We start from the raw sequence: 22,806 nt of genomic DNA, 5'->3' as shown, positions 1-22,806 counted from the left end.
CTGTTAAACCATCTTTCCATCTCAGACTGTGCTAAAGCACACCTTGTTATCTGCAGTAGTCTATCCTGGTCAATTTACACATGTCCTGCACACAGCTGCTACTGTATATATGTGTGTTTATAAGTCACACTTCATGTACAGCTGACTATGGGTATGTGTCACTGTAGCAGATGGAATACAGCATGATAACATAGCATACTGTACAAGGCTGGAGTGTAACATTAAGAATCCAGATTGTTCTGAACATACTCTACACAAGACAGCATAGTGCATATTTCTATGACACATATAAAACATCAAGGTCACTGCACAGGATAAACCATAACCTATTGCTACTAAAACCACTTAATAAGATGTGCTACAGCAAAATTTTGAATAGGCACCAAATCTGAGGGTGCCACAGGGTGAATTAATGACAACAGGTGCACCGAGAATGAAAAGTTCCATACTAAGACAAAGTTCTATATCTAACCCTGAGGACAGGCCAGCTGGATCGAGAGGGTACAGTAGCATTTTCATTGTGGAGTTCTTCCAAGTCCAAGATCAAATGAAGAATTAATCAAGACATGTTTGCCCCATATTGTACTACAGAACCTCCTGTGCAATGTAAATCTTGTGTTTTAATCATTTAAAGCCCACTTGAACCTCAGAACTTATTGGTGTAATGCAGTTCGGCTGTATAAGCAGTATTAAATACGATCTTTTATTGTTTATTTATCTCATAAGTGCTGCAGCAATCTGGAGAGTTGGACCACGGCTCTCTCAAACAAAGCAGTGGCCCAGCTCCCCTGAATAATACAACTGTTTAGGTAGTGAGAGCTCTGTTGACTGGTGCTCTGTTTGGGGGCCTGTATGTGAATGCAGTAGAGCCAGGCCACTCCTAAAAATAGAAGACACTTGTAAACCAATTAAAGAAGAACTATGGGGTAAATGTTTTCCCCCATAGTTCTCCTCAGGGTCACAGGAGGACATAAACTAGCGTCCTCCCGTGACCCAAAGCTCAGTATATCAGTATATACTGAGAGCGCCGCACCCTGGACGGATCCCGACATTACTGTCGAGATCCACCCAGCTGCATGATTGACAGCTGGCTCTTCCTATCTAGAGGCAGAGCCAGCTGTACCCGCCCCCTCCCCCGTTAGTTCCTCCAGTCAGCACTGGAGGATCGGAGCGGGGAGGGGGCAATCCCTGCAGGGAGCCGTGAGTGACAGTCACGGCTCTCTGCAGGGACAGGATCAAGAAGTGAGCAAGCGACGGTATGTGTTCGCTCACTTCCCGATCTATTGAGCCGACGTGTGACAGTTTCATTGTCACACGTCGGTTCGAACTATGAGGTTGAGTGAAAATCACTCACCTCATAGTCCCCCTATAAGTTCTAAAAACCATTAGAGCAAATGCTAAATACAAACTAACCTATTCTAATTTTAAAGCTGAACTCTTGAAGCTAAAGCTGAACATTAACTCCCCACCCATCCCTTAACTGCCATGTTACAAAAAATAAAACCTATACTAAAATAGCCTTTTACTTACCTAAATCTGTGGTCATATGACACGCCATGTCTTGTATATTCTTCACTGGAAAGAAGAATTGTCCTTCTTTGGGTGTCCACATCACTGCCTGGGTGATGTGGACACTTTCTATTGGATGCCCAGTGATGGGGTCCTCTCAGCATCCAGAAACCTGCACCATGAAGAGGCGACCAGTCAGTGCAAGCATAGACTGCAGCTCTGGATCACTGATCATCACTTACAGACACAGCACCAGGGAGAGACATGGATGTTGGAGATAGGTAAGTAAATCCAGCGTTAAAAGATGGTGAAAGGATGGGAAGGTGGAGATCTCTACTTAGACATGAGCTTTAAATCAAGCCAGAGGGTTTGTTTCCACCATCACAGTTTTAGAAATGCAAGCATTTAATTTTGAGTTTGCACCAGGATTGCTGCTGTTATTTTATTACCTCACGGGCAGGGCCCTTCTTACCATCTTGTCTTGAATTGTATTGTGATTGCAATATATTCCTTATATTGTTAAGTGCCATGCAAACTATTGGCGCTATATAAATCCTGTATAATAATAATAATACTAGGAGCACGCAGCTGTAAATGCTTCTAGTTCCAAGACGGCCTGTCACTAACAGCTGTTGGGCTACACTAACAATTGGGAACCGATCAGCCTGGTTCTCTATCATGTGATCACCATGATAAGCAATCACAAGCTCAGGCCTAGGGACATTCCAAAAATAAATTTAACGGCAATCTTAGGAATCAAGGAAGGCATAACCTGAACCCTGAATGAAATCGAAGTCACACAGCAGGTAGGCTGTATCTGTTCCTATGGGAATTTTTATGTACAAATAACATGTTTAACTAGAGAGTCATTTATTAAACATCACTGCTATACATTTATTATAAAAATGTACCTGGGAATATTAGATGTAATGCAGAATAATATTTTATTACAAATTCACTTACTTGGTTTTATCCAGATTATCGGCACCAGGTCAAATAAGATTTTGGGGTGTTGTTCTACCAGCACACCACTGTGGAGGTTAATTTATAAAAGAAAGAAAGTCAATGTCAGACAATATTTGCAAATCTGGGAGAAAATAACATGACAAGGTAATAGCATTCAATTGAATTTCATCTTCCAATCTCAAAACTGCACCGATCTACAAAAGTCCTTAAATGGGACAGGTGCATTAGTTTTCATTTTTCAAACTAAGACATTTTAAGCAAATACAGAAAATATCTGTTCATCTTGCAGTGTCCTCATCACTTTCTGTGAGCCAAACGGAATGTTTTCTGTGATTTGTAAAACTACTAATCTCCCCATCCACAATGTAATGGAGATGAAGACCGGAATTGCAGCCTGTGTGACAACCATGGCTCCCTACATACTGTAGATACATTGGAGTGAGCATTGTCACCAAAGGACAGGAAGCGTGTTATTCCCAGGATTACCAAGTGAAAATAAAGTAAACAAACTAATGCAGGTACCTCATCTAAGGATTGGTAATGTACAATATATTTAGGGCCGATTTACATCAGATGTGTTGGGGCTGCGCTGGCCGTGGTTTCCAGCGCAGTCCCAATGCAAGACAAGGCAATTTGGCTTGTCATGGAGGGGATCAGTTCACACCACCTCTTTGTGATGGGAATGTGGTGGTGTGCGCTGAAAAAAGTATGACGTGCTGTACTGTGTTTAGTACAGCGGGATGTGACGCAGTACAGCCACCTCGCACTCCGATGTGCCCATAGAACTGAATGAAATGTCACTTGTGACATTTAAATGAAGTTCTACAAAAAACAAAAAAAAACATAGTATGATGCGCCAGGTGCTGTGCATCTGCACTGTTCCAGGGCAACACACACCAGATGCTGTGCAATTAGCGCAGCATTTGGTGTGAATGGGTCCTAAATGTTTGGTTTTTGGGTCTTGATATGCCTTAAGAGCAATTCTCTAGGATGATCTTCAGCCTCCGAGTAGTAAGACCAGTGTTTCTTAATGTCTGGGGTCTGCACTACTGCTGATAAGTGTCTGCAGTAGGGGTGATGCATGAGGGCCTTTTTCATTAGTGTCACTGGATACATTTTTGTGCATTTATGTCTGTGCTCATGCTTTGTGCAAAGTGATGGATTCTTAAATGCAACCAGTTTAAGTCCCTTAATCTGATTTGCTATCATACTCTTGTAATGGTATATACATCAACACTAAGGGCTGATTTATAAATCTGTCACTACACTAGATGAAGCCGAGGAGCTTAGGAAGTTCTGACATATGACAAGAATATCGAATCACTAACCTCTTCTTGTCCCACCGAGCTCCATCCAAAAATAATCCATTAATATATACACCATCTTCTGGAGAGGTGTCAGAGGTATCTATAGGTAGAACCTGGGGAGGAATATACATTTAGTAAGAATAAATAACAGTCTGAAAATATCACAATATCAGCTAGATGACTATTAAGTCCACTAATTCTGTCAGTGATCTTACTTCCTTTTAGTGGTATTCGTGGTTGAGTGGAATGACTACATGACAGCCAATTTATGTGGTCAATGAGCTAATGTTTTTAAAATTATTTAGACAGCAATTTTTAAAGAAGAATTCTGGGCACAAATTTTATTAACCCTTGCAGTGGGGCTACTCGTTTTTGCCTAGGGTAAATAAAAAAGGAAAAAAATTATCCTTACCTTGTATTGCTGTATATACATTTTGGCTGCATTACAGTGATAAGTCATGATGGCTCAGCTGGGCTTTAATATATCCTGACTAGGGATCGACCAATTATCGGATCCACCGATAATCGGGAACGATATTTATCAGAATTGGTCAAAGTGACTGATATTACCAATAATAAACACTGTGCAAATTTCAGCCGGTTCTTGGAGAACCGGCTGAGATTTGCACAGTGAGTGCCACTCTCTGGCTCTGAGAAGTTCTCTTTCAGGTCCTCCTCTACTGATTGACCGTAGCAATGGGTGGGTGCAATAACCAGCCCACTATTGGTTTTTGCAATTTGAAATAGCCAATATCAGCCTTGCTATTCATTCCCATGCTATTTGTTGTTTTGTTTTTCCTTTACTGTGATGGCAGCCGGCGGCCACTGTCAAAAAAAAATTCAAAAAAATTAGATAGCAGGGGTATCAGCAGATAGCAGGGGAGCCAATGCATCCTCTGTTATCTGATATTTTGTTTTCTTTGTATTCTGACAGCGGCCGATATCAGGCAACTGCCTGCTGTTTACATCCAGCTGTTGGTGCAGCTGGATGTAAACAGAATGTCGGTACCTGATATCAGTTATCGGCCTGAAATGTGGCCAAAAATTGGTATCAGTACCAAAACATCAAAATCAGTCGATCCCTAGTCCTGACTATATTTTTGTCACTGTATTATATCTGATTTTCAATTTATAGACAAGAATCAGTCAGCTGGAGACTAAAAAAACCTCTGTTAATGGTTACCAAAATTTTCTGATCAGTTTATAGTTTGTGTCTCCAGTGTAAAGATGACTATACACATTATATTCTGTATATACCCTGTAAATCAACCCGCAACCATGTGATGTGAGAACCCACCTGATTGGATACAAATTGAATAGATTGTTTAGGAGGGACTTCAGAATACCGAGTTTTGGTAAATCTAAAGGAGATTATACAGAGATTGTGCAATCAAATAGTAACATGTAAGAAAGATTCAATAAAAACTAATGTCTTTGCTTAGTTCTGCACAATTAAAAGGCTCAAAAGATGATGTGGATACAATATAGATTAGCTAGCATTACAGCACACATCTGTGCACCCACCTGAAATTCATACCCCAGAAGATCAATGGGAATTTGGTATTTTCTGGCGTAGTTCTGCATGGCTCCGGTTAAAAACGCTTGTGTGAAGAAGAACCCTGACAGCCAGAACACATGTGGTTTGCCAGAGTCACACCAGTTCTAGGACAAGATCACATATGTCATGATTATTTCCAATGTAAATTGCAATTCATGTAAATGTACAACCAAAAATCCCATTAAATGGGACACAATCATTATAACACCAAATTGGATACATAATTATATTTAATATGCTGTAATACTATAATGCCCTGATGTGTGACTAATGTAAGTATAAAAACTAATCCCCTGGTAAAGTCACAGTAAATTACAGTAAAGTCAATTAGTGGACTTCTAATTACATTCAGCAAACATTCTATTTAAGAGTCCTCTGAGGTTTCCTTATATAATGAATTGCAGCCAGATTCACCATAATTTTCAAAATGCCACTAAGGAGGTACTGCAGTCCTCTGAAATATGGCTGTACTCCAGAGACTTGGAACTTGGAAATACATTGGACTGCATTCTCACAGAATCAGATCTAGGGCCAATAACAAAGTAAGGACACACGCAGTCCTTGGGAGTTAGAAGGTTGGAAGCCAGCTGGACAAAAAACTGGAGACACTTGGCATGTAAGCTGTGTCCTCTAACTGCCTCGAAGAATTGAAGACAGAAGGTCAGAAATGGCAGCCTCTTTTTTTCCCCTCAGTACAAGTTTCCTTAAAATGTGAAATGCTCATATTTGACTGGTGTGTGCCATGAATAAAATCACCGATGTGTTTATACCTGTAAGAACTTCAGCCGGGCCAGGAAATCACTGATGTAACTTCCCAGAGGTTTTAGGCTGGGATAAGAACGCTTGGCCCATGTCTCAGGAATCTTCCCCACAATTAAACTGCTAGACAGGGCCTCCAGTTCTGAATCCATTACCACCAGACCCTTGATGGCCTTCTGTAGATTTTGCAACGTGATCCGGATAGTTCGGATTAAGCTAGAGATATGGAAAGAAGGAAATATGTGTTTGTAAATGGCCTCAAAGAACTCATATGTAAAGGACCGGAAACTTGTGCCATTTTTATGGACAACATAGGACACTTTTGTGAATACGCAGCATAGAAATAAATGGTCTTTATGCATAGAATATATACAACCAGCTCTAAATAATAAATATGTGCTTCAGATAATTATTACAATGTTGTAAATTCCACAATCTTTTTGTGTAATTGTGTTTCATTTACCAAATAAAAAATATCCTTGGAAATGGATCTACCACCTTTAACCAGGAAAAGTATCCATATCAAATGTGCTCCAACTATGTTATCCACCACCACATTCAAGGCTCACTCAACAGATGGGATGGACCTCAAATTAAAAAAGATATGCACATTTCCACCATTATCATCAGATCTCTCATAAGAGTAAAAAAGTATCTGAACAGGAACAGCCAATTATTACACAAAGGATGTCTTTTACATCATTCCAACTCCAGCTCCATAAAGTATCTCAATGTTGGAAGGATATACTTACCTCTCTTTGGGCAGTGAGTCCAAACTCTAAGTCTTCATAATTCATCACTTCCATGAGTGTCAAATATTTGTGCCTTTGCTGCGTGCTATTTGCCAGTTCTACATATCTACAGGACACAACATTGACTAGGGGCTATTTGGAGTAACCATTCAGAACAGCAGGGGACCATATATCCGAGAAGAAGCTCCTACAGTTTGGACTTACTGCCCAAATAATTGTGTATTATTTTTTACACTCCAAAGTAAACCTGGCCATTAAGAAAAAAGGTGGCAGCCATTTCTGACTTCCTCCTTATAATGCTAGTTGTCTCTTATGTATTTCCACTGACTTACTTGAGTATTATCTGAGTAACTGACTCAAGGATACAGATCAGTAAAATCAGATTTCCTAATCTGCATCCTTGTTCCAGGTCAGTGACTGAAACTATCGAAGTAAGAGGGTTAGCATTTTCAGTGGCAGCTTCCACGTGTCTTTAATGACAGTTTTCCTTTAAATAAAACCCTGCAAACTTACCAAACTGACCCATGATACAGACACACATGCTCCACACTCATTTTTTCAGAAATGATAGAAAAGTTCTAGATAACACATTTGACATGAAAATAGTTCTCACTTATTAAACCTCTCCATCTCCTGTACCAGCACAGTGTTCATGCTCTCTTCATATCTCACTGGGAACTTCTGAAGAGCTGCTTCGATGTCAAAATCCTTGGGAAGCTGCAAGAGTAAGTGTCACATTGTTATACCGAGTACTGCTTATCTTTATTAATTTGACACTGCCATTCTATTTAATGACAAAGTCTGCTATGAAATAAAATCAGTAGGTGCATTTTATTTAGTTGCATAACATTTGATTTGAACTCTTACGTTTTGGGAAGTTGTCCTTAAGTTGTCTCAAAGAGTAAATACTTACCTGCAACCCCATTCCTAAGACCTTCACTGTGAGGCCCTACCCAGCAGCATTTTCTTTAGAACAACCACGACTTTATCTAGACCCTTACCCATCCTTTCCCTTAACCCCTCATCTTCCTATCTATTCTTTTTCCAAATATTCTTACAAGTACCTAGAGTGGCCAGTCCACCTCCAAACTTGGAAGTAATAAGACTCAATAGTGGAATCAATGTTGAAGTGACCAATCCCTACTGTGATTATATCTGTGATTTGTCCCCACTGTCATTGCTGTTGGTACATTTTTTTCTTCTTGTTGGATTGATAATTTTTAAAGTTTGTACTTGATCTTCTTTGTTACTCTTAGTTTGTGCTGTTGTGTTACTACTACCTTAAACTAAATAAAAATGTATTGAACAAAAACAATCATGACTTAGCCCTATGCTTGCCATGCATTCTCCTTGTGGACCACAGAAAGTCATCCATAATAATGAACTGGGCTGCAGCACACGTGTGGCATGTCAGGTCATGTCATGGTCAGGCTAATATTGTTTTGAATAGAGGCTGCACAGAGAGAACCCCTGTCATGTGTTTATTGCTGTTTGATTCCCCACTGGTAAGATTTACCATCTGTATTTGTCCTGGTGACCATTGTCACTGGAACAGAGATGGAAATTCAAAAATGTCCAGTTGTTACCAGAACAGGAAGTGGGGGTAATCTTCCTATGGAGACACCTATGCTGATGACACATGTCTAAAGCGATTTCCCCTCACTTTTTGTTCTGTCTTTAGGACCTGAGCACTGTCACATGGAGGAGACTCCACACACTCCTTCATACCTGGAAGTCCTGCTCTGTTAGAACAACAGAGCATGGGGGCAGACAGAATGCGGAGGCAGACAGGACGGGTCCCCATGCATTGCTGGGAGTGGGCTATCAGGAGCCACTGTCACTCTGCCCTAATGAGCAAAATGACTCTTTAAGTTCTGTTCCCTTAAGTTACATGTCTTATTATACTGCTTACCTTGCTGAGTATATCACTGGCTATCTCATATAATGTGTTATCAATGGCCCCAGATGAGCCTCCTTGTCGGCTTCCCCCCTGAGTGAGGAGTAAGGACTCGAAAATAATTTTCGTTTGCTGTAGATCTTTTGATATGTCAACATTTTCATGTAAGCCAAAGACCTCAGGGTGCTGACTGAATGGGAGCCGCTGCCAAATAGAAAGAACAGAACACATAGTATTAGAGTACAAGAAGCAATGGTATCCATTTGGCCATTCCTATCATAATTGTATTCCAAAGATAAAAAGGCACCTGTAGTGCTTGAGAAATATGCTGCCAAGGAGAAGGCTATGGGAGGTATGTGAAAGCTTGACGGTGTTTTGGAAGGGCGTTCAAAAAGCGAACCAGCAGTCAGGTTATTTACATTCAAGTTTTTATGTATTTTTAAGAAGTAATAAATGAACTTTAAGACAAGTCATCTTTGACCTTGTAGCTGCAGGCACTGTGGAGCTATTCATCCTCAAAATTCACAACAGAAGCATTTAATTAATTTGCGTCATTCTTTCAGCAGCTCAGCTTCACCTGGTTTCCTCTCTCAGAGCTCCTGTCTTGAGTTTTCATTATATGTTATAATACTGGAAGGCTATTGGAAGGGGGAGGCAGGATGAGCTGAGCTGCTGAGTCATTCCTGGGAGGGGGAAGCAGGATGAATTGAGTTGCTGAGTCACTTCTGGGAGGGGAAGCAGGGTGAGTTGAGCTGCTGAGAGAAGGACTTCATTGCTTCTGCTGTAAACATTATTGGTGTTCAGTCAGTCATCCCAAAACAAATATTTCCGTTTCTGGCAGATGTTGGAAAGTTAAATTAGTACATTTACATGACCAGAAATTACCTTTATTATGACTCACCTTGATGAATTCTATGTAATCCTCATAAGTGCCTTTAGGTGGCGCTAGGTAGTCTCCACTTGGAGAAAAGGAATGACGGGGATTCTCCACTATATCATTGTTATAGAAATCTGCTAGAGTGGTTAGTAGGAGACGCCGGTCCCAGTCATCTGTCACACGCCCTCCATAGTTACATTCTCCAGTTAGATATGAGATTGCTTCAAAGGGGACATGGTCATAGTCATTGACAAACAGCTGAAATTCAGAAGCATATCATATTTTTAAAAATCAGCAATACTGAGGAGTCATCAACTAACCTACCACCGCCATAAGAAAACCAAGTTCATAAAAAGAAATGATGGAGGAGGAGCTAAGGTTCGTGGACACGATACATTGCATTGATCAGGTATGTGCTACTCCCTAGAGCAGGGGTCCTCAAACTACGGCCCGTGGGCCACATCCGGCCTGCCAGGGTCCTTGGCCCGTCCCGTTCGTGTGTCAAGGCCGGGGAGCTGCAGGCCCCCCTACCTTTACTACCTCCCGGCCGGCCGTTGTAGTTGTAAGAATGCGAAAGTGATGTATATTACATCACTTCCGCATTCTTGTGTCACTCTCCAGCTTCAGACGCTGGAGAGAAGCTGATGGAGCAGATCTGTGCTTCATCAGCTTCTTCTGGGGTCCAAGGTGACATTAGGGGTCTTGGAGACCCCTGATGTCTCCATAAAGAGGACCTGTCACATCTTTTGCTATAACATAGGGGGGTTTCTTAGCCCCCTATGTAATAGCAATAATGTTAAGTGGGAAAAAAATAGGAAACAAAATTAAAGAGTACATTTTTTTTAAAGTTAAACAAAAAAAGAATGAAATTTTATTTTTATTTTTTTAAAGTCCCCACCCATACATACACGCATGTAAACATGCGTCGGGTGCGCATACCTGCGAAAACGACAATTGCGCCCATAACGCCGCACGTTACATATCGCCGCGAACGTCGCAGTGTTAGCAATAATTCTAGGGCCATCAATCACTGATAACACTAAACTGATGAGCTGTAAAAGTTTTTAAAGCGTCGCCTATGGTCAATTTTGGGTATGGTGTATTTTTGCGAGTACGCGCAATTTTTAAGCTTTACATGTTTGGTGTCTATTTACCCGACGTGACCCTGTCTTTTATATTTTACCAAAAAATTGGGTGATAATAAATGTTTTCTAACATAATGTAAAAAAAAACTTTTTGTTTTGAAAATGTTCTGTAATTTTGCCCTTAATATAGTAAAAAATTAAAACCGCAGTGGTGATTAAACACCACCAAAATAAAGCTCCATCTGTCCCCAAAAAAATGGTATAAAATTAATTTCAGTACAGCGTTGCATGACGGAATAAATGTCAGTCAAAGTACCGCAGCACTGAATACTGAAAAATGGCCTGGCCAGAAAGGGGGTCTAAACACCTGGTCTTCAAGCAGTTAAAATAGGCCCAGCCGCCCTAAACAACATATAGCAATCAATCAGCCGCCGGACACCTGGCGGGGTCCAGGGAGAGATCGTCATTCCGCCGGCCCCGCCTGGGTGTCAGGGAAGACACACAGGCTGTTCCGGAAGCTTGGCAGCTTCTGTGTTCGGCCTGCGTAGCTGCGCCCTCTCATCACAGGGCGCATGCCGAGGCAAACAAAATGTCTTGGTTCCTTTAGCAGCGTAACACCAGTGCGGCTGCGCCCCTCCAACTTTGGGTGCACGCCAGCACAGGCTCTTGTAGGGCGGCCAATAAGAAGAGAACTGGGATATGAAGTGATATCATCTCCCTGCCTCTCCCAAAGCTGCACGCCGCTGTAGAGAGGTAAGACAGGGCAGTCTACATGCCCATTCATTGTAATAAATAACAAATACTTGAGCTGTAGAAAATAATAACAAATCATGCTAGTACATGTTCCAGGCTAAGAGAAATGAATTGTATTAAAAAATGTTTTGTTTATTAAAGAAGTTTTTAAAAATATTCATATATACCCTCTAAGTAAGGGCTTATTCCCACCAGAGCAGCAGCTGCTGGAACGCACAGCAATTGTTTACTAACGTTCCCCCTTTGTTCTGGGACTATGATCCGGCCCCCAGCAATGTCTGAGGGACAGTGAACTGGCCCCATGTTTAAAAAGTTTGAGGACCCCTGCCCTAGAGCCTTGACTTGAGGTTCCTACCTTCTTTCATGGCAGGAGTACAATATAAATATAAAAAATCATTTTTTTGTAAATAATCTTATCATCAGTGTGAGTAAATGTTTTAAAAACCTTTTTTTTTGTATAGTTTACAATCAGATTTTGATATGGGTGTCAGGGTCAATGTGTGTTGTAGCACTGGAACTTATGGGAGCAGGTGTTCTATGGTGGCTCAACTCATGGGGGGTCCCCTCATTTCAGAAGCCAGTTGTGTAGATGGGCCAGTCTCAAGACTTCTGGTTATTTGCAATCCTAAGTTGATTGGTATAAGTGTACACAAATGCATCCAATGCATTTTGATGTTCTCATCCTTCTTACACATTTAATGCTAATAAGCAACAAGGCTCTCATTGTACAGTGCTCCTGACTCGCCTTCACATATGTACATAGTGGTAGCCTCACATGCCCATTACATACACAGACTTGTATTATTGATTTGCAGTGCTACACAATGGTTTGGCTTTACTAATTCTTCTCATGTTGGAAATCTTGGTGTTAGCCCAACCACTAAAAACAATGCACTCCTTATGTGGCTGATATCTTATCTCAACAGTTGGTAAAGTGTTTGGAGAAGTTACACAACCAATTGCTAAAATGTCTTTCTGGCTTCACTCACACATGTGCTCCATGGTATCCTATGGAGAGTTTGTACCCTGTGCTCTGGTGGAGTATGAGAGATAGGAAAGTAGAAAGGCTGAGCCACTGTAGGTGTTGATATACTGCCACTCACAATTCTCTTCATTTTATACAGTAGCGAAAATTAAAGCACAAGCATGTAAAAAAAAGTCACATTAATAGGGCAGCACATTGGCTTAGTGGTTAGCGCTTCTGCCTTGCAACACTGGGGTGCCCAGTTTGAGTCCTGCTTAGGACACTATCTGCATGGAATCTGCATGATCTCACTATGCTTGCATTGGTATCCTCCCACCCTGCAAGGCATGCTGGTAGATTAACTGTCTCTGTCTAAATCGGCTCTAGTATGTGTGTGCTTGTACGTATGCAAGTGAGATAGAGACCTTAGATTGTAAACTGCTAAGCAGGGAATGATGTGAATGTGCAGTATGTAAAGCACTCGGTATATTGTTGGTGCTACATAAATACCGGAAATAAACAAAGATGTATTTTAGGATAAACACCACTATATTCTCCCTTTTAAGTTCAGCGTGTGTGGAGCCGTGAACAGGGCCAACCAATCGGAAGCCGATTAATCGATTATTGAAAAAGTTGACAACTTTTTCAATAATCGATTATAATCGATTATGTCGATTAGTTGTTGCAGCCCTACATAAATATCAATCCACCTTATTTTCTGTTCCTATATTCAATGGTTTCTGCTGATTTTCTTTTGAATGCCCTCAAAGGCTGGTCATTGTTGGGCATGACATGCTAGTTAATACTAATGGACATCAAACGTGTGGTCATTGCTGGATTTATAGCAAGTATAATATGTTAATATGATATTGCCTGCTATTTCAGTCTTAAATGAATGAGTTATATAAAATAACCTGTAACTGACGAATGCTTATTCGCAAATCAGATTCATTGAAGCCATATGGAATGTTCCATCCAAGAGGACCAAACTTCTTCCTTTCCTGGACCAGAGCATGGAAGAAACACACCCCAAACAGCAGCTTCTCCCATATCTGAAGGCAAAGAACATTGGATTAAATACAGACATACATAGCCTTTAACGTTATAAATTGGGTGTTAAAGGAGAACTATGAGGTGAGTGATTTCCACTCAGCCTCATAGTTAGAGCCGACCTGTGACAAAGAAGCTGTCACAGGTCGGCTCTATCGATCAGGAAGTGAACAGAAACATGCATGATCTGCTCACTTCCCGCTCCTCTCCCTGCAGTGAGCAGTGACTGTCAGTCACAACTGCCCACACGGATTCCCCCCTCCCCTCTCTGATCCTCTAGTGCTGAGTGGAGGAACAGACGGGGGAGGGGCGGGCAAAGCTGGCTGTGCCTCTAGATCGGCAGAGCCAGCTGTCACTCACGCAGCTGGGTGGATCTCGATAGTAATGTCGGAATCCGTCCTGGCTGCGGCGCTCTCAGTATACTGCGGGCTGTAGCTGGCGATATACTGAGCTTTAGGTCACGGGAGGAGGTTAGTATATGTCCTCCCATGACCCTAAGGAGAACTATGGGGAAAAACGCTTACCCCATAGTTCTCTTTTAACTTAGTTATTTAGTACAAATCTCACCTGTTCTTTCCCTGGGCAGCCACTGAAGAACTCAGTGTCAGAGATGGGGTCAGTGAGGTATGATTGTAATAGATTAAGCCTTAGTCCTGTTGGTGGTTCATTGGTCATCTTAACTCCGTTCTGAAGAATGGTGACGGGAAACTGAGGATACAATTGAAGCAATGGTACAGGTCAGTGACAAGTCAAACAAAGAGTGGACTACATGGGCTGTAAAAATAAATTAATATATTGTGGAACACCATTGGCACTGCTGTATGGCACTAGAACATAAGACACTTCTAATAAAATAATAAGACCTTATCTGAGACGCTGGATCACCTTTATTTGTTCCAAGTCTTATATTACCACAAGTTTATGCTGGCCAGCAGCATTAGCGGTTGAGCCTTGGTCTCTCACATTGACCAAGTGGTCGATTGGGAGCTGGCGGGATAGGCCCCCAATCATGTGATTGCTGTGAGAGCCAATCACAGTAGTCACATGAACTGGACTCTTGGCGTTAAGTTAGAGGTCAGTGGAAGGTGGCAGCAGGGGGGTAAAATTTAAACATTGTATTGCTTTCCTTCAATTGTTTAAATTCATTTATATTGTATAGAGTATAGTTTATCACTGATCAGGTTACCTTTGGTGATGGATAACTAGTTAACCAGAGTCTAAAGTCTGGGTGACATGTGTCACTAGTAAACTCCTCACAGATTTTCTCCAGCGTTGGCATCCAGGACACAGCCAGGTGGCAGTTCTGTAGACAGACCCAAGTTCCATTTGCTGCTCCCTCTTTTATCATTTTTGCAGCCACAGGCCCCTGTCCTTGTCCAAGAGAGATGGCCTGGAATTTTTCACCACCCCCCATGTTCTTGTCATTGGAAAATTTCAATAAGCCTAAAACAAGACAATAAATTGAGTCACAGTATACATAAGGCATGATGTACATAGATAGGAACTCATGTATTAAATTAGAGAAAAGTAAATAAGTTGGTATTTTCCATAGAACCCAACAGCTTCTCTCTTTCTCCAGCTGAAAGCTAATTGGTTGTTATAAGTATCAAAGACCTCACCATTTCTCTCCAGTTATTATACACGTGGCCGCAAATTAGCCGACTCCATAGTTCACCATACAGATTACCATACATCTTTAGATCTAACCCTGGGAACGGGTTCGTTATAAGTTTTGCCCTTACCTGTTTAGGCTCAATGCAATACCAGAGCTGACCATTAATATTTACTTTTAGGGACTAAAAGTAAGCGACCGATGCGGTCGCTATGGGGCCCGCGGCACTGGGGGTTCCCCGCCTGCTGCTCGATCATCGTGATCGAGCGGCAGGGGGGAAGAAGAGCGGAGCCCCTGTCCTCCTGTCAGTTTAGGATGACAGTTGCTGTTTGCATGGCCGAGCGGAGGATCGGTACGTATCATTGATATTTACCGATCCTCCGTGTGTAGCGCAAACACTGGAGCGATCGTCTGATCACTCCAGTGTTTGTAAATAACTGGGGACACATTGTACTATGTGTCCCCAGTTATGAATGAACAGGAGGTGATTTACATCACCTCCTGTTCATTCATGAATTTCTCAATGGGGAGAAGCACTCAGTACAGAGGCTTTTCCCCATTGAGAATCTGCTTGATAGTAAGTTCAGAAGTTTGTGAACGAATTGGAAGCCTCTGTACTGAGCGCTTCCCATTCACTGAGTGCTGAGGCTGCAGAAAAAGACATTGAGGACTCTGTGTCCTCCATATCTTTTTCTATTTCAAAAGGGAAATGTCAGGGGTCTGTTTAGTGTAAAAAAACATTAATTTAACTGTGGCAGCGCATGGCAAAGCTTTGTGATGCATTGCCGTGCGTTGCGATACCTTGTGTTGTAATTAAATATACGCCTGTATCATTTTATCACAACACAAACACCAACACAGCGCAAAAACCATTTATAACATAAATCGCTTATTTACAGTTTAGCGTTCCTTCATTTTTTTTTTATAATCCCCCTTTCCTCAGTCTCCCATTCACACCAGAGCGGAAGCGTTTTACCGTGGTTTCCGCACGATTTTTGAAAGAGCATTTTTTGGCTGTTTTTGTGGGGGGGGCCTTACAAAATTTTGTTATGAGGCCCTTGGATTTCTATTTGTTGTTGGCAGTTGCATCTGGCAAAACAGATGGTCTACCTTACTTCATGACAGCAATTTACAAAGCAGATTAGGCAGTTTAAGACTCAATCTTCCAATAATCATGACATGTCAACTTTCCTACCTGATTGTAATTTCTTCATATAACTGAAAGGAGAAAAAGTCTGGTCGTACAACTATTGTATCTGCCTAGTGCACACAGTCATCAGAAACTTCCACAAGATGCTCTAAACTGGCTTGCATACGTAATCAATGAGAAATACTTATTAAGCTTACATTCTTTTCTTAGTGATACTTACTTGCCATTGGATCAGCTCCAGGTGACAAGACAAAGATGAGGGGGATTGTAGAATTGGAATCCAAATAACTTTTTGATAAATCAAATGGAGGTGGCTCAACAAACTTCTTCCCCAATTTATCAGTCACATAATTGGTCACAGCTGGGGTGATCTAAATGGGGGATCAACTGAGTTACATTAGTTTTTTTACATAGAACTGAAATCTATATAATCTTAGTCACAGCCCCAGAGATGCTACAAGTAAGCTGATCTCAGCTAATAAATACTGGATCAACCAACACAGCTCTCTACCTTTCGTAATGCAATGAGGACTATTGGGTGATTTATGGATCTGACAATACTGGGTCAATGGCAACAAAAGCAATATCTTATATTTTCCATTAAGTGATGGTTTTATTATGTAATTTTATGTGGGGATAAAATTCCTGTGCAGGGACTATGGAATAGATGTATTATAGCAATCCTTTCAGGGTGTGGAAAATGTTCCTGCAGCAACATCCTGTAAAAGGAGACGGTTTATAATTACCAACCGACAATTCCAGATGTGTCAGACAGAATGCCTTCATTGGCTGCTGTGGCTCCACCCACCAAGCCTATGTCACTACTGTGTCTTGTAGTGAAATGGGATCATCAGGAGGAACTGGCCAACAGGGGGTTCACCCAAAAGTGTTGGATAGAAGCCCAGGGCTCTTCAAGAGAGCAAAGATTCAACTCACCGCCCACCGAAGAGGTAAGTATAAACCTTCTTAGCTTAGTTATGGGTATTACTGTTTCCACTACTAAGTCACTTATAATCAAAATGCAGGGAAGAGAAATCAATTTCCTTGAAATTATCTTATTAATGTTGGGGGGCTGTGAGTCATCGTTTTAGACTCCCCAAATTTCTTCCACGGCTCGCTTTACTTTGTGTAATGTACAGACATATCAAGACGTGTACTGTATAACAACAAACCTTGTTTATTCCTAAAAGGGTCAGTCCACTCAAAACTGCATCTTGACAGTGACGTGTTTCTGGCTTACTCAGCCTTAGCTTTGCCTAAGGCCATGTAAGGCAGAAATGTGTCAAAGGCTGGTTTTTGTACAGATGCATGTGGAATAAAATTTGATTCTCTTTGGAAGAGCATTGTGTGCAAGTTTTGCAGTTTTTAAGATAATTACTGCAGAAGAGGGTTATCCGTGCAGCAAATGTGAATTACAAGGATGCATGACAGGGGTGAGCTGTGTGTTTTTTGTTTTTTGTTTCAATACGTGTCTTCTGTTTCCTCCATTCCCAACTCCTCCCAAACCTTACTAAAGATTATATTAAATAAAAAAAACATTCTGCTGCTCTTGTATGGACTAGCATATATTAAGCACCTGGCAGCGAGAAATTCAAAATACAGTAATGGTTTTTGCCCATTAACACACCAGGCCCACATCTTTCTCACCTTGTCTGGTCTCAGGCATCGTAGAATGATCATTTTCTGGAGCTCGTTCAGTTTTTCATTGAATGGGTTGGGTAAAGGAACATTGTGTGGCTCCCTGCTGTCATATATTGTGTGCCATGCATTGGGATTTTCTATGAAGTGTTCCCTGGTTGCACAAAAATACAAATATTTATATTGATACTTAGGACCTTTTCAAAGATGTCTAAGTATTGCTTCTAGGAGGTGCAATCCACTTGCTAGACACGTACTGGCTGTTAACAATTAGAAGATGTGCAATATGGACCACATTACTGGCCTTCCCTCTAAAAAAGCTATTAAATCTGTAATGACAGGTACTCTGACCACTGGCAGCTCCCAATGCAAACTAAAACTTTCTAACCTACAGATGCTTGGGCATCCTATGTACACCCATCTTACCTACTGGGACCATATTTCCTGTAATGCACTTGTGCATTGCTTCCTATGAAATCATATTTAGAGTTGGCAGCACCAAGTTACAACATTTACAAACAGTGGATAATTTGTCTCAGATTTTTTTACCCTTTTCTGGCTACATCTGGGAATTTCAGGTTCACATTATTGTCAATTCACTAAGCTGTCTGAGCTCATTTAACTGTGTTCATTACTTCATTTATTAATTATTTTTTCATTCAAATGTTCAATTCACAATATAAATAAAATCTGTGTACCTAATAAAGCAAAAATTAGTTGAGCCGTATATAACCTCAAAAATCACTATCAAATCTAAGTCATTAAAACAATGCATAGCTCAATGCGCAGCAAAGACGAAACAACTACTGTAAACAGTAGGGTCCATATATCCTTGTTTTGTTCAAAAAAATGTTACCTTAAACCTTTGAAGGAATGTAAATCGCTAGTGCGGCAAATCTCATCCCAGCTTTTATCAGGAAGCCAAGATGGTGCTGGGTTGGCCACATTATTCTGCAGGCCCACTCCTCCAGTCATTAAGAACATAAATTCCAGATACCCAATCTCCTTCTTTGCCCTAAAAGCAGAATAAATGAAAATTCAGTGATATATGCCCAGTATACTGCGGGTTATAAGAGATGCTGGTACTCTGAGTAGGCTGGACTTACATGAGAAGATTGCAGCAAAGCAAGAAGGAAAACAGGAGTTTGTCCTTCTCAAAGAGGGAGCGGCACACGTTGCAGTATAAATTGTAGGTAAAGTGATCATTCAGGTAACGAAGACGTTTTTCCAAGATTTTGGATTTGTTGCTGAAAGAGATAATCAGGTGACATAAAAAGCGTAAATCCTAGAAAAAGTATGCTGTGTTCAGTTTAACAGAAATACATAGGGGTGTATTTATAAAAAAAATAAAGAGCCATCTGTCCTGCAAAACACTATATTGCATTTGACTATTTTAATAATTACAACTTGCAGCTAACAGGTGGAGCTATGTGTCCCATACTTAGGCTGGAGTCCCAGAGACCTGAAAGAGTTAGAGGAGGGAAACTCCACACCCCTCTGCTAGTAAAAACAGCAAAGTCTTAACTAATGGATTAACACAGTCTGCCAAAGCGTATAAAGGCAGTGATATGCCAAGTATGCTTTGCAAACATAGTCTCATGTATTCACTCCATTGAAAAATAGTTATTGCTAGAATTACAACTTTATACAAAGAATAAAAAACATCATAAAAGCCCAATTCCTTGTATAACATAAGGTTCAAGACAGCATATTTTCTTCAAAAAGTAATTTTAAAATTAAAAGATAAATATGCTTTAAGTGGTAATAACCCTAGAACATGTCTCACCTGTCCTGAATGGAGTTTATGTAGAGGTTGACAAACCAGTTGAGGGCATACTGATACATTGGGTCAATGTTAGCCAGGTCAGCAATACTGAAGAAGAGGACAGATGAGTGCTTAGCGATGGGCCTGTAGCCTTCTCGAGACTCTGCTATCTTAAGTTCGGTTTTCTCTGCAATCTATAGAAATATGGAACAGACAATAACATAATATAAACTAAATTAATTACATGGTTATACCATACAGCACATAGATATTTAAAGAAAAACAGTAGTGAGAGAAACACATATGATCCCATTGCTGACCTGCATGTAAAAATAATAATTGTCTGGTTATATATGGCTTCCAAACTTTTGTCAATGACCCAATACAGTCATGTAGTATGTGAAGTCAGTGCCTCTGATCTCTGATCTATACACTTGTTCCGGTTCCTGAAGCCAGAGGATTAGAATGATAACCAGGCAACTCTTATTTTCAGAGCTAATGCTCCTACTACTACAGTTTTCCTTTAATTATTGCTAACCTGTTGCTTTTTGGTAATCTCATTGGACATGATCTTGGCAGAGTCTAAGATCTGGATGGCACTCTCATCTTCCAAGATGTTTCCCTCTGAGGACTGCAAGGTCTCCAATATTTTGTCTTCAATCTCCTTTAGCTGTTTTTTATTAGCAGCCGACTGTAATATCAATGCATTCCTCTCTTCTTCAAGCTCTGGTCTATAATGAAAGAATAAATAAAACCATTGCAGTGCAACTCCAAGCTCCTAAAACCATTGTTGAGGCCTGTGTTGAAAGGCTTTTGTTCATGTGGGCATCGCTTCTCTCCTTGTATAAGTCAATGAGAACAATGCAGCTTAGAAGAAGGTCAACTGCTGGTCAGCAGGAGGTCAACTGCTGCAGTCAATGAACTATAAATAGTCTCAGAACTTCTCAAACTGATATGAAATGTATGCAAAATACACCAGACAGCAAGCTGCATTTTCCCCACTAATGCAAGCCCTTAGTTTTATTTGTCACCCTCTTCCCTATCCTGGTGCTGGGACAGCCCCTGCTCCTTTTTACAGCTAGTTATATATGCAAGAACGTTTTGGGGTTCAGCACAACACTGCTTCAGCTCTGTCAAGCAGTGTCAAAATTCTTACTTCTCGCTACTTAATCACAGTTTTTGCAACAAAAAAATATTTTAACAAACAGAACATTCAAAATCTATCTATTTAACAGTACCAACCTCTCTTTCGCCACAACGATCCCAAGTAACTGGTCTTCCAGACCCTCTGGGGTGATCATGAAGTTTAACAGAGAGACTTTAGTTGCCAATTCAGGCAGATAATGTGGATTTCTCAGTTTAGTTGTGATGTAGAATCTGAAATCCTTTGAATATTCAATAACTGTTTCTCCAAGTCGGATGCAGTCCACACCCCCTGCAAATGACAGAATCTAGATATAAATGATAACATGCATTATTCGGCAAACTTAGAGAAAGCAGAACATTGAGTGGACTGTGGATCAAAAAAGCAGATTGATGTCTACATTACACTCACTAATCACAATTTGGTTTAGATTTGGACATGGCAGGACACATCAGGAGTATAGACCACCAGGAAGTAGCTGATTTTTCTTTGAAATTATCCTCTTTGAAATCAGTAGCAGCTTAGAAACATGGAGCAGCTCTACCCTCTTGTCTCCAATCCCACTACTTGAACCTCAGTGCCTGGTAAGGCTTCCACTGGAGCCTTCACTGAGCAATAGGTAAAAAAACGGCACTCGCAAGGGGATCCGTCCATCCAGTACTTTATTTGTCAATTAACTAAGTTGTAGCCAACAACTACGACTAGGCCCAATTTGGGGGCTGAAACATGTAAGCATTTGTTTAATTGCTGCTGTTATGCCTTTTTATAAATAAAGTACTGGATGGACGAACCCCCCTTGCACGTGCCGTTTTTTACCTATTGCTCTTTGAAATCAGTCCTATAGCACAATGTCCTGTGTCCTGCGGTGAGCAACTACACTACAGTCTGTAAGTGCCATTTCCTTCAGCAACAAAGTCAGGCTTTACACTAGGGATGTCCCGATACCGATACTAGTACCGATACACCGGTCAGAGCCCATGGAGAGACGCAATAAGCAGCGCTGGAGAGACCCAATAGGCAGCCCTGGTGACATCTGGATGCGGCCCTGGTGAGATCTGAACGCAGCCTGGTGAGATCTGAACGCAGCCTAGGGAGATCTGAACGCAGCCTGGTGAGATCTGAACGCAGCCTGGTGAGACCTGAACGCAGCCTGGCGAGACCTGAACGCAGCCTGGCGAGACCTGAACGCAGCCTGGCGAGACCTGAACGCAGCCTGGCGAGACCTGAACGCAGCCTGGCGAGACCTGAACGCAGCCTGGTGACATCTGGACGCAGCCTGGTGACATCTGGACGCAGCCTGGTGACATCTGGACGCAGCCTGGTGACATCTGGACGCAGCCTGGTGACATCTGGACGCAGACTGGTGGGATCTGGACGCCGCCTGGTTACATCTAGATGCAGCCCTGGTGAGATCTGAATGCAGCCTGGTGGGATCCGGATGCAGCCTGGTGAGATCTGGACGCAGCCTGGTGAGATTTGGATGCACCCTGGTGAGATCTGGACGCAGCCTGGTGAGATTTGGATGCACCCTGGTGGGATGTGGACGCAGCTTGCTGGGCTCTGGATTACATATGTCACCAGGCTGCGTACCGATCTCACCAGGCTGCGTACCGATCTCACCAGGCTGCGTAGAGATCACACCAGCCTGCGTAAAGATTCTGTACGCAGCCTGGTGAGATCTGTACACAGCTTTAGTGAGATTTGTATGCAGCCTGGTGGGATCTGTAGCCCAGATGTCACCAGGCTGCGTCCAGATTCTGAACGCAGCCTGGTGAGATCTGTATTTAGCTCTGGTGAGATCTGTATGCAGCCCTGGTGAGATCTGTATGCAGCCCTGGTGAGATCTGTATGCAGCCCTGGTGAGATCTGGACGCAGCCTGGTGGGATCTGGACTACATATGTTCCCAGGGCTGCGTACAGACCTCACCAGGCTGCATACAGATTCTCTACGCAGCCTGGTGAGATCTGTATGCAGCTTTGGTGAGATTTGTATGCAGCCTGGTGGGATCTGGAGTCCAGA

At 41.7% G+C, this 22,806-nt stretch overlaps 1 protein-coding gene across 1 annotated transcript in view; it reads right to left on the bottom strand.

Moving 5' to 3' along the window:
* Positions 1 to 22,806, bottom strand: part of DNAH12 (dynein axonemal heavy chain 12) — a 98,556-nt gene that overhangs the window by 2,124 nt on the left and 73,626 nt on the right. Inside the window, 17 exon segments of the mRNA XM_018556271.1 lie at positions 2,473 to 2,540; positions 3,804 to 3,895; positions 5,307 to 5,444; positions 6,111 to 6,315; positions 7,465 to 7,568; positions 8,764 to 8,952; positions 9,650 to 9,883; positions 13,342 to 13,479; positions 14,045 to 14,185; positions 14,664 to 14,920; positions 16,460 to 16,610; positions 17,887 to 18,031; positions 18,734 to 18,892; positions 18,984 to 19,124; positions 19,664 to 19,836; positions 20,181 to 20,373; positions 20,885 to 21,077. Coding sequence (XP_018411773.1) covers positions 2,473 to 2,540; positions 3,804 to 3,895; positions 5,307 to 5,444; positions 6,111 to 6,315; positions 7,465 to 7,568; positions 8,764 to 8,952; positions 9,650 to 9,883; positions 13,342 to 13,479; positions 14,045 to 14,185; positions 14,664 to 14,920; positions 16,460 to 16,610; positions 17,887 to 18,031; positions 18,734 to 18,892; positions 18,984 to 19,124; positions 19,664 to 19,836; positions 20,181 to 20,373; positions 20,885 to 21,077 — 2,721 coding nt within the window.

The sequence above is a fragment of the Nanorana parkeri genome, unplaced genomic scaffold (genome assembly GCF_000935625.1).
Source record: "Nanorana parkeri isolate BGI_ZX_2015 unplaced genomic scaffold, ASM93562v1 scaffold231, whole genome shotgun sequence".
In the NCBI taxonomy this organism is placed as follows: Eukaryota; Metazoa; Chordata; class Amphibia; order Anura; family Dicroglossidae; genus Nanorana; species Nanorana parkeri.
Note: the sequence above shows the minus strand (reverse complement) of the source record. Positions and strands in the feature narration are given on the sequence as shown.